The 12,876-nt window shown below is 39.9% G+C and overlaps 1 protein-coding gene across 2 annotated transcripts; it reads left to right on the plus strand.

Moving 5' to 3' along the window:
• Positions 1-2,466: 2,466 nt before the first annotated feature.
• On the plus strand, positions 2,467-8,808 carry trmt10b (tRNA methyltransferase 10B). Of its 2 annotated transcripts, none has more exons than XM_035424476.1 (9): positions 2,467-2,595; positions 2,770-2,992; positions 3,978-4,086; positions 4,449-4,588; positions 4,917-5,069; positions 5,429-5,507; positions 6,291-6,358; positions 6,713-6,836; positions 7,205-8,808. In XM_035424476.1, exons 2-9 carry the CDS (start codon positions 2,825-2,827, stop codon positions 7,324-7,326), a joined length of 963 nt encoding a protein of 320 aa, XP_035280367.1. In that variant the 5' UTR covers positions 2,467-2,595; positions 2,770-2,824; the 3' UTR covers positions 7,327-8,808. The 2 variants fall into 2 exon arrangements, with proteins under 2 accessions (XP_035280367.1, XP_035280368.1); XM_035424477.1 differs by having other exon boundaries at positions 2,502-2,595; positions 2,806-2,992.
• Positions 8,809-12,876: the final 4,068 nt, after the last annotated feature.

The following is a 12,876-nucleotide window of genomic DNA, read 5'->3' on the forward strand; positions in this document are numbered from 1 at the left end:
TTGCCCATATATTTTAAATAATTGTAAAGTAAAACGAGTACATTTTTGAGTCGATTTGATCAAATGGAACTGTCTTGTTTTTATTTTATTTTGAATTGTCTTGCCTTTAAATTACTTGGTGCACATTTGCACATATTCTCAGGAATTTACTGAATTAATTTCTGAAGCTGTACAAACAACTCAAACTTTGTAATTAATTTTTTATTATTATTAAAGAGAAGGCTGCCAAATCTGACATTCAAATCTTGTGAAGGGAATTGCAGGCCACCAATATATGGACAAAAAGTTCGTCTGGAACTTTTCGGGAGTAAAATGCATTCAACAGAAAGCGTGGCTCTACCTTGTTTTTGTTTTTATTTTAATAGACAGTCATTATCACAATGGCATCAATAACAGCAATAAAATGAAAAAAAAAAACTATATACAGAACCAGGAGTAGGCTATATGCTCTGTAATCACAAAAATAAACGAAATGATTGTTTCAGGTAATTGCCATTTGCGTGCGTTTAGCATTTTTGTTCGCAATATTATGTAACGCAGTGTATACTTAATTTCCTATTTCGATTTTGAATGAAAAAATATGTTTTTTCTGGGTCCGTTTTTTCTATTGAAAGTAAAATTTGTCATATAATTAGGCTAATGAACTGGACATTGATCTCGATCAACTTCCATATTATAATCGTACTATACAGAATGTTTATTTAATTTCATTTTACCCTTAGTTTGTTTGCCGAAATAAATGTTAAGAAATGCTTATCGTTCCAAAAAGGTGTCTCATAGCCTATCGGTTTCTTCAGTGGCAATCACCGTAGCAGTCGTCAGACAGTTTCATATAGTGCAAATATTATCGCAATGTATCCAGAAATAAGCAGGCAAGGAGGAATAGTAAAATTAACTTACTTAAGCCGCGTTTCCACCGCAGGAACTATACCCCGGAACTAGGAACCTTTTGAGGAACTCAGTGCGTTTCCACCGCAGGAACTAGGGTCTAAATTTAGTTCTGGGGGCTTTGTTTTACCCCCCAAAACGTTCCTGCTCGGGGGGTAGTACTTTCCGAAAGTACAGGAACCTTTTGGGTGGAGCTTGCAGCGCTGAACATTTCTGATTGGTCGAGTACTCGTAGCATTTGTGTTGTATTTATTTTCCGCCATTACCCGCCATGTTTGAAAATATGCAGCGCAAACCAATTTATTTTCATAATAACTTCAAATCAAACTTGTATGTTATGCGGCGCAGTAGCCTACTTTTGGTTATAGCCTGTCAACGTCTTGGAATTATAACGTGTGCTCTTCTGTTCTTTTCTTGCTTTAGTATTCGTTTTATAAAATGCTAAGCATTCGTGGTGGGACAGCATATTACGTAGGCTACCAAAACATTCAAACGGATTAATTCGGTTGCTGAATATTTTCTTACGGATTTTCTTTGTTAGCCCGTTGTAATTGACTCAAAACGTTTGATACAGTTATGTGAGGTATGCGGTAGTTCTGCATAATTAACATTGGTGATACAGTACAAGCAAACTGGAAATCACCTTCCGCACTTTTTATCCGGGTAAAATAACAGGTTAATTCTAGTAATCTTCCCTTTAGCTTTTTCAGACTGCTGTAATTTTACTCAATTTTACTGCCATTTTTCAATTCCACGAAAAGACCAGGAAGACTATGGACTCATTTATGGTGCATGGTTCGCATCTGGAGGGCACACTTCGCTGCTCGGCTAGCAGTAACTTCGAAGGAAAGCAAACGGTGGCTGTACCACTACTAATTTACATTTTCACGCAAGTCCGAGTTTTCGTTCTATTCTTGTCATTTTGCGATTAGCCTATATGGAATTGACGACGAGAAAGTAATAAAACAGCAAATTGTTTACAACGTGTGCATGTTTTCTGCTGTTAATGAATGTGTTTGAGAGGATATATGAAAATCAATAAATACAAAAGTAACCATATATAGTCATTGTTGGTAACCCGTTGTATATAAGTGGAATAAACCCCTTCGGGCTGTCCCGGTTATTAGAAAATAATGTAGGCTACTTCGGTGGTAGTATGGCGTTACAGAAGAAATCATATGACAGATGGACCGACGACAAAGTCAGTGGGCTAATTTGCCTAATCTTCGCGGTACTTTAGACCCCGGTGGAAACGCAGACAACCATTGGCTGAAGGAACCTTTTAGTTCCTGGTAAAGTAGTTCCTGGGACTGAAAGTTCCGGGTAATTTTGGTGGAAACGCGGCTTTAGGCTGGCCTAAGTAGTACTACAACTCCCTCCACTGGCCACTAAGTCACATATCTTTTTACTAACAAATTTAACACTACAACGTACAGGCAAGATTATTATATTTAAGTAATGTCAGTAACCTAAAATTATCTGTAAAAATAAGTTAATAATCATGACATTAATAGATTTAAATTGTCATGTGCTCTTTCGGAAACACGCAACATACACCTGAAAGTGCCGAAGCAGAGGCATTTTAAAGCGTTTAAAGCGACAGCATACTTGTGACGTAGATTATATGCGACGCAATAACACAACACACGAGGATTTCTTGGTAAATGCCAAAATTTGTATTCTCCCTTTGATTCGTCCATAATTATGGTAAGTACTTAGCTATCTATCAGTTGTGTTTGAAATCTAATTTAACGTTAGCTAAATTTAACATGTTGATTTGTACTATTTACACGAGTAAATTATAGCATTGAATCGAGGAAGCTTCTCCGTGTGATTTGTCTAACTTGCTAACTAGTTGTTGTATTTGGACTTTTTTTCCAGTTTACATGGGCAGCAATGTTTCCTATATTTCATTAGACTGGGCCATACAGGGACAATGGATACAACTGAAACTCTGGAAGAAAAGGACATATCAGTTTGCACATTTCAGCTGAATACAACAGAAGAGACCAGAATATCAGAAATGCTTGACCTGTTGCATATTGACCTCGAAATTGAAACAAAGCCGGCAATCAGCCTTGATGCCGAAGACTGTGCATGTTCTGTAAGTATCGACACTCGGCATTCTATTCCAGTGGCTTTCGAACTCTGACCCCTATGTATAGCCTACAGGTTTTCGTTCCAGCCACAACTGCAATCCCAGATTTTTAACAAGATGTTAATTTTTCCTTAATTGGGTGCTTTTCGTGTTTTAGAGGGTCTTAAACACATTATGCTAGAATTAGCTTTGCGTGCCATGAAGAATAAAATCCCCATGTTCATATTGTACTTATTGTGCTATTTTGCAAACAATTTCATAAAAAGAGGTTAACAAATGAAAGACTGAGGTGAATCAGTCGGCTCCTAATTATGTTGAACGCGTGTTCAATTTATTTTCGTAATTTTTTCCTTAAACTTATTAACACCATGAAGGTTTGGCTTGTTATCATTTGCTTTGTCTTTGAATTCTTCATTATCTCCCAGATGGTTAGTTTTAGTGGCCAGGTGTCCACACTTTCACCAGTTAGGAGCCTATTGATTGACTTCAGTCTTCAATTTGATCAGTTAAAAATAAGTGACCTGTTTGTATGTAATTGTATTCAATATAGACCATATCAGTCAATATGACCATGAGAATTTAATTTTTTGTGGTATGCACAGTTTTATCTGACGTAATGTGGTATAAGAGGGTAAATAATCTCTCTAAACATGACAAGCACCTATGTAAAATAGCTTGTAAAAAATTATTGGACTGCAATTGTGGTTGGAACGAAAACCAGCATATACAACAGGACCAAGTTTGGGAATCACTGCTGTAGCTGTTGAATGAGGTGTGCTTAGGGTTGGACTGAAAACCTACAGGATGGAAGATCTCCTGGAACAAGCCCCACTGTGGTCGGTCACTCGTGCTCCCCAGATTCCACAGTTGTCCAATCCGCATGTCATTTTCCAAATCGATGACGGTCGTGTATACTAGGCTTAAAAGACCTGAAGGTGATTGTTTGACGTGAAGATTTGAAGTGTGCCGAATCTGTTGTTGAACGGGGCAGAAAAACGTCCAGAGGAAGCGGAGGAACTGGGAGAAAAGACTGGCAGCCAAGAAGAACAAACGGAAAGAAGAAAAGCAGAGGAGGAAGCTCAAACGGGCTGAACAGTCAGGTGATTTAATAGTGCAGTTTAGCCTGGTCTGTAAAACCTGAAGTGTCTTGTTGCCTTACCTGGACTCTACTAAGGATCCTATTGTACATCAGAGGCTAAACGTACTAGTTTCAAACAAGTAAGGTGTTATTAGCAGCCTTATTATGTACTAATATGGAGTAAGATCAAGAACTCCTCCCATTGCTCAGATGTAATAATGAATGAAGTTATTAAGAAATGTTTTGTTTTCTTTAGAGACATATTTAACTGTGATGGGATACTTTTTTTCTCTCCAGCATACATATTCTAAATTCCTTTCAAAGGACTTCTTCCTGATCCCATGTGTGATGATTTGTGATGTCATGTTTATGGTTCTTCCTCAGTTACAGGCACTGATACGGACAACCCTCAGCACAGCAAACGTGTTGTCAAGGTGATCACCAAAGAGCGCCTCCGGGAGGCCCAACTGGCAGGACCCAAGCTGTGTGTGGACTTGGGCATGACGGAATGCATGTCTCATAAGGTGGGGGCTACATTCTGTCTCACTCACTAAACGTAACTCTCCCATAAATCCTGTTAACTCCATCTGAGATGTAACCTTCCCTGTATGAAAACACATTTGTATGGCAACAGATTATGCTCGTCCAAAAACGCTCTACAGGTGCCTGACGTAGGTCCCTACAGAATCGAAACATTGTCTTTTATGTTTTTGAAATAAATATTTTTGGGAGTGTTGTTTGGTGTCTGGATAATATGATGCATCACTCCATTTACAGTTTCACTACCATGTAAAGGTGTTCTTTTAACCTGTATTGTAAAACAATTCTTGTTTTTTTTAACCTGCTCTCCAGGAAATAAGCCGGCTTGCCTGTCAGATACGACGTTTGTATGGGTCCAACCGGAAAGCTGCCAGGCCCTTCCACATAGTGCTCACGGACATGAGAGAGAGCAGCCTGCTGTACCAGGAGTGCCTGAGGATGAACGATGGCTTTCTGGACTATGTGGTAGGAATGCTGCCCCTGTGTGATGGATGGCCCCGTCCTAAATGCAGTGTGTTCACCTTCTCACCTTCTGTCTACTACCCATCCACCTCTGCACCCTTGGATGTGCATGTCAACGGCGTCTTTAGTTTCTATTTTATAACAGTCTGCTTGAATTAGAATTTCTCTCTCAGGTTACCTGAGGTCCAGGGTACAGTAAGGTTGTTTGGGGGAGGGGGTTACTGTTAGTCCAGTATATATAGGTAGTAGTTGAGTTTGTCATTGTATTAAAACCCACTTTTTAGTGCATTTTGCTGGTATTTAAAAAAGTGTACAGTTACATATTGTCAGGTAATGTTTACCTGCTTGTGTGTGTTGTTCAGATGGACGTTACTGAAGAAAGCTGCGTCGACCTCTTCCCTCTTGAAAGCCTCATCTACCTCACACCCGATGCAGAGCAAGGTAGGGGAGACGATTCGAGTAACCTGCATGTGGGTCTGGCACTGTCGCTAGGGATTGAGATGTTGCCGTCTCCTGGGTCAAAACACTAGATATTCTCTCAGGGAGATCTGTCCAAAAAGACATCGTCTTTTCCAAAGTCTTGTCCATGGACTGGTTGTCTTTAATCCTTAATGACAACCATTGCAGACTACATTTGAAAGACATAAATTAGACTAGGTGTTGGTTTTTTTGATAGGTCTGCCACTGGTGTCAACAGCAAGAAGCTACTGATGGTTTTGGCGTGGTTTTAGTGTATTTGCTGTATGAGTCACAGAGCTGCTGGGTGTGAAGGTCTCATTATGTACACGCAATACCCATGACATCACATGGACCTGTGCCTACAATCACAATGAATTAATTGTAATTGTATAAAGCTTGATCAAGACTAAATAATTGCGTGGTGTATATATTGGGAATGGGAAATTCATTTCTTCATGTAGCTCCTCAAGTGAAGCCAATTGTATTTGGTGCTATGAGAGGTCTGTTCATGTGGAGCAGATCGTATATTTATTTTGCTCCAGATCACCATATCCAAAGAACTTGCACGGCTTATATTTTTATGTACAATCACTTTATGCAGCTGTTTTTTTAATGGAGACAAGTCCAGGTTAAGTATTAATGTCAAACATGAGAGTTGAACCTGGATCCTCTGTTACAAACCCTTGTTCCACAGTCCAGAGTGTCAGGTTAATGTTTTGTCTCTGGCCTCACAGTTTGACCTCTGTGTTTTCCCTGGTGTTTTAGCTTTGAACACTGTGGATCCAGAGAAGGTCTACATACTTGGAGGTCTTGTGGATGAGAGCATTCAGAAGGTAATTTGCATCTCTTGCATGTTTCCACAGAGTATAGTCCAGAGAAACCTAATGGACTTTTTTGACTTGGTGTGTTGGAGTATATGTCTGCTCTTCTCGTAACCACAAACCTGGAACTAGGTGTTAAACGTTCATTGTATGTACTATGAGGGGAAAAGTGTCAGCTTTGTTTTGAATTTACACAGCTTTATATAGATTTATAATGTTACAGACTTGATTGAATTACACCTTAATTAGGTTCAATAGCGGTGGTGTTTGAGACTGTGTGCTGGCTGGTATGATTAAGCTGCCAATGAGGTTTAGTTTCTATAACAAACTCCTCCTTCCCTGTGCCCGTGTGACTCTGCCCCACAGAAGATCAGCTATTTGAAAGCGAAGGCCAGTGGTATCCGTACAGCCAGGTTGCCCATTGATGAATACATGGTGAAGAAGAGTAACCCCAAAAACTTCCATTCAAAGATACTGGCCATTAATCAGGGTGAGCTCCTTTGCCCCTTTTCCAGCAGCACAGTATTAATCTCATGCAGGTTTTTTCATGACATGACATGGTAAAATATGTTCATATTTCTATGTTGATGTCCTTCACTGTCAAGTATATCGACCAAAAACGATGTAAAGATATGTAAATCTGATAAGAGTGGGCCAGCACAGGCTGACATTGCACATCTTTAATGTGTCTGCCCATGGCCCTGCTGAACATTCAAAATGCTGCACTCCTGATCAACTGATGTGTCTGTTAATCTCTCTGTATTTTTTAGTGTAACTGAATCAGCTGTTAAGTACAGGTGCTATAAATAGTGCAGCCCGTAATCCGCCCATGTACCTGCGTTCCCCTCCTCTCTCTAGTCTTCGACACCCTGCTGTGCTTCTGTGAATCGGGCAGCTGGACTCAAGCCCTGGGAGAGGGAGTCCCTCTGGGGAAAGGGTACATGGTTGCTCAGGAAACGGCTGAGACGTCTGCGCCCTGAATGAAACGCTGAATTGCCGAAGCTGTGGACACCTTATCGATGGCGCGTGAAATCTGAAGGGCAGCTCTTTATGCGGGGGGGGGGGAGGTGGTGGTCACCCAGCAGTCTTTCCCTGACCCTGTGCACTGAATGGGGATGGCTGCGTGGTGTCCATGCTGTGAAACACTGAGAGTGCATTGACATTTTGCTTACACTGAGGTTACCAGGACTACAAAGGGCTTCTTCTGCCCTGTTGCAGACATGGCTGCCACCTTCTGGACAGCCTGGGTGCATGGGTAACCTGAATGATGCAGGGTGCTGTTTGGTAATGGGCAGGGGTGGCATAATGATCCCCCAAAATGGTTGGAACTAAATTTCCTTCTGAGACTCACTGATTTGAACCAATCATAATGGTCTGCTGTGGAGAGCTTTCTGATTGGTTCAATAATTTATTCTTCCTCCCCTAGTCTTGTTCTTGCCCTCTGTCTCTTTTATTGAATATTCAGGTCACATGACCTAAGGAATGATAGTGGTGGTGTGCTGTGGCTGTGACCTCTTGTTCTAATCCTTCTATCACATTGGTTTGTGAAGGCAAGCCGGATGTCTTTCATTGGAATTCATAACTTGAAAAAATATGCACTGCTCTGTTGGTCTGGAATGTAATTTAGAAATCTGCATTTTCTATGTCACTGATCTAATGTTAATCAAGGTTTTATAATTATTCTCATGTTGTAATTATTGTACTTTTTGATTCTTGTCTAAGATAAATGTTGCTTTTTTTTAAGCACAACAGTTTGAAAGAAGGTTCTATAACCATGAAAAGACTTTTTAGAATATACACTGTATGGAAAGTATCTGGACCCTGCTTGGTCTGGGGCTGTTTTTCATGGTTTGTGCTATGCCCTTTAGGTCCAGTGAAGGCAAATCTTAATGCCCTTACACTCACATTCTAGACTATTCTGTGATCCAAACTATTGCGGAATGCCCTTTCCTGTTTCAGTATGACAATACCCCCACACACAGTGAGGTGGGGCCTATGAAGTTTGCATGTTCTCTCTGTGTCCACGTGGGTTTCCTCCGGGTACTCCGGTTTCCTCCCATAGCCTACAGACATGTAGGTTAGGACCTGTCTGAGTATTCTTACCTTGTCACTTAAGCAGGTTAGGTAATGGGGATTATCTGTCTGTCATCAAACCAATCTGTGTATCACAGTCTCCAAACATGCTGCTACAGGTTAGTGTGAATACTTTTTCAGCCTTGCTGGAGATTTATGTCTTATGCGTAGTAAATGTCCTCATTCTATTGGCTCACTGAGTTGTGACTCACAGACTGAAAATCCCTTGGCAAAAAAGCCTGTTGCATCATCCAGATATTTTGACTGATATGGTTTGTATTTACAGAGTCTTCTCAAATAACCTAAATACCTGATCCTGATTCCATGTAATGTAATCGATCTACTGCAATGCACAACGGACTGAAATAAAAAGTCTTGAGTCTTGTGTACTGAAATGCCCAACAGTTTGATTTATTCTGTTTGCGGTGTGTGAAGTTGATGATCAATAGAAAATCTGCCCAGGGCAGTCTTTGGGGCCCTAATGGCCATCTTTAGAAATGCACCATTGTTACTGTGTGCCTGGGTGTATGCAGACCTCTCAGTTAACTGCAACAGCAATTCACATGAATCGTCTGCTTTGTGTCATCATATCTTACTGCCATTGATATGGCTTCCGATGAATCCTTGTTTCTTGTACATTCTGGAAAATGTTTTCATTAACTGGTCTTGGCAGACTCTCCTTATGAAATGACTTGGTTAGGAATATAACTAAATTAAAATAAGACTGAGTATCGATAAGACCGTTGCTTTGTACAGTTTGATTAAGGGTGAGAATCGGTTTTCATTAGCCTGAATAATTAGTTGTGCAGGGTCTGCCAAACAGCAGTATATGAGCAGAGTGGGTACATGGAGAAGCTTATAAAGAGTAGCTTTTCTTCTCATCCCATTAATGGTAAATGTGATCTGGTATCTGCTTTGTATTCTGACATGTCTACCTCTGGTACTGGGTCATTTGTAAAAAATGTTAAAAAAACATTTTAAAAATGTTACATTTACACACCTCTCATGGAAATGAGGGGCGCACATGGAATGCGCAAAGCAAGTTCTGTCAGGAAACTCAAAATTGCAGCCGACCAATCGGCCAGCCCCAGTAACTGCCGCCTCACGCTTTCCCATAATCAATGAATTGCATACACACAATACTTGCCAAATTCTCTTGCCCATTCAATAACAGGCACACATCACCAGTGGAGCCCCTTTTTAAACCAACCAAACAATCAGACCTCTCAGTGCTGCCGCTTCCCTGCGCTGCTTTGCATGCTTAATTGCTGCTGCTCAGAATTGTGCTCACCTTCCACCACCCGATTCCTCCTGTTTGGTAGGGGAGATGTATTGTACTCCCTGTAAGATAGGATAGTACACGCACCTTGAAGCAGATTCATTCAGCGCCAAACCAAAAATGTCCTTACATATTCATGTAAATATTTTAATATGCGAATTATCCTGACTGAACGGTATTTCATACCCGATAGGTGTATGAAGTTAATTAACTCTTTCATTCTAATATAATCTAAATTAATTCATTCTATTAATTCTACAAATTCGGTTCATGGCCCGTTATCTACATGCCCTGGCTTGCAGGCATGAGAACTCCTGAGGACAAGATGTTTTGAGCGTGGGACTGTGGGTGTCTGTGGGAGGCCAAACTAGTTTGCAGGAATTTCATGCTGGAGAGATGAGTCAGGGTGGAAATGCCTTGGCAGGAGTACAACCTCTTTCATCGGAAAGATGCCAGAGGCCCTACACACATCTCTTGAAATTTGCTTTGTATTGTCCTGATGTTACTCAAACCTGCAATGAAAGAGTAGTATTGTATAATGGGTAAGGAGCTGGTCTTGTTCCCTAAAGGTCACAGGTTTGATTCCCAGGTAGGACACTGCCATTGTACCCTTGAGCAAGGTACTTAACCTGCATTGCTTCAGTATATATCCAGCTGTATAATTGGATACAATGTAAATGCTATGTGAAGTTGTGTAAGTCGCTCTGGATAAGAGAGTCTGCTAAATTCCTGTAATGTAATGTAATGAGAGAAGTAGGCCTACAGGCTCACAATCCACTGACCTTTTCAACATGTACATGGCTTTAAATCGTGACAAACACGTTAGGTCAGCAAGCAGTAGGGATATGGTGCTGAATAAAAATGCCACGTTCAGCAACGCTCAGATAATGCATTCTCTCTGAATGTTTTTCTCTGAATTTGGCCAGTAAATACTATTGCATTAAATTCTGTCTTTTCCTTTGTGAATGTAAATATCTTTTTGAGCATGTATGCTGTTTGCATGTATTTCCTCTTCTTGTTGTCTTTCTGCCCAGTCCCCAAATGAGAAACTGGATGTATGTGTTTGTATCTTACAGAGGTCTCAGCAGTTCAACAAATTTTGAAATCAGCTTGAGAAACAATTATAAAGCTTTATTTGATAGTTTTAAGAGATCCATGAATAAAAGCAAACATACTGTGCAGACAAAGTTCAAGGTAGATCATCAGTCATAAACAATATTCAATGTACAATATCTTGTGCATTAAATATATAAATAAAAATTAGTGAAATATTTACATTTCATAACATAAGCTTTACATTTTGTAACAGGTAGACTGTTAATTCATATTTACTTAGGTTTCCTTATTGGTGCTGTACATTAAATAGCTAGTGTCAGCCAGCATCAGTTTATTAGGCAGATGAGCGTTTCAGCTGTTTCTGAGTGGGAGTTAGATGGATACTCCCATTCATTATCTGCTGATCAAGTCGTCTTGTGGAGAGAACACGTGTAAATGATGTGAGGGAGGAAGACACCACCCAGATCTGGAGATTGCAGTCATGCTTTGCTGTAGTAGCTGTTTTGAAATTCAGGCCGTTAGATGTGGCTGCCTCACAATCGAAGGGAGGAGCCTCCTGGTGTGGTGTTGGTGTTATCATCTTACGAGGTTTCTGCGGTAATGAGAATGGGTTAATTTCTCCAATCAACAGCCGCATTATCCTTTAACGCTTGCTTTGAAATGAAAAAATGTAACAATCAAATGGTACAGTGCAAAAATAAAAGAAGGATCGATTCAGAGCTGCACTGGGATCATAGTTTAAATAATCCGTGTGAGGGAATATTCAGTCCCGCCCTATATACAAATATGAATCTGTCCACAGGTAGGAATATACTGCTACACTATTATTTTCCCCAATAGAGCCAGTTTTCCTTTAAGTCTGATAATCCATTGTGTGTGTCTCTTACACTGAGTAACATTAAAGTAAATATATTGAACCTAATCAATATTGTACCCCAAACTGTAGGAAAGCCATGACAAAAGTATTTTTTGGTTACCTTTTTTGGTTCTGTTTCTTCTTAATGAAATGAATAACTTTCTTCACCCAGGATGCACGATGATCCAGGCAGATTCTCTCTCCACTCACCAAACTTGCACTGGAAAAAAAGTTTTTAAATGCTTAAAAACATACATATTTTCATATGTATGAAAAAAAAATCCTTTTCGGACTTTGCTAGCAACATAAATAGTCTATGTGTCCAGTCATTTCCCACAGTACTTTCCATGTGTAATGCCGCTGTCTGCTACTTACATGACCTCTGTGCTCTTGCAGTGTGGCCCACTGGGAAGAATTTCAATGCTCCTCATGTTGCTGAGTGGAATTAGCCTGCGTTCATGGTTTAAACACTTGCAGTATGCAGTGTAACCCAACCCAATTGTTTCCATACCTGAAAGATTAATGCAGTACACATTAGTCCCTAGCTCCTGTACTAAACTACACATCGTTGATAAAATGTTGCAACCAAAAATGTCTGTGTGAAATTCAGAGTGATAGCTCTTGTTGCTTCCATGGGTTTAGTTGGGGGAGGACAAGAAGTGTTCTGTTTCTGTATTTCATGCCAAATTCATCTTTATTCATTATTAATTTACAAGCTTAATCATTATGTGACACGTCATTTAGATATTCCATACATTCTTATGTCCCTATGTGAAACTGAACTAATTGATGAGTGAACCATCAGTGCTGTATCCAGCTAGGCTTATTTAGCTAAACAAGCATGTGTAATTGGTGAAAACAAAAGCCTGCATACACACAGGCACCTCCAGTAATCAAATTGGCCACCCCTGATTTAATCAGTGCTTTAATTGATTTAATCTCAGCCTGAATATACATTTATTAACATGAGTCCTGTCAAGGAAATAATTATACAAGCACCTGTTTTACACCATGTGTAATGTAAGTACTTTCAATACCATGCTAACCATAGCACTGACTGTAGAAATCTGTGTCAAACACAGATTCCATTCAGTGTTAGACATCTCTTAAAAGAACGCAGATTCCGTTCTGTTTGACATCTCTTAAACCGTAACTTTTTTTTTTTTTTTTTTTTAATCTTGACTCAGCATTTTTCTTCATTTGTTGGGATTAAGGGATTAAATAGTAAATATGCAAAAATCATAATGCTATGTTTCCAAATTCCTG

Source organism: Anguilla anguilla, chromosome 7, assembly GCF_013347855.1.
Source record: "Anguilla anguilla isolate fAngAng1 chromosome 7, fAngAng1.pri, whole genome shotgun sequence".
NCBI classification, from domain to species: Eukaryota; Metazoa; Chordata; class Actinopteri; order Anguilliformes; family Anguillidae; genus Anguilla; species Anguilla anguilla.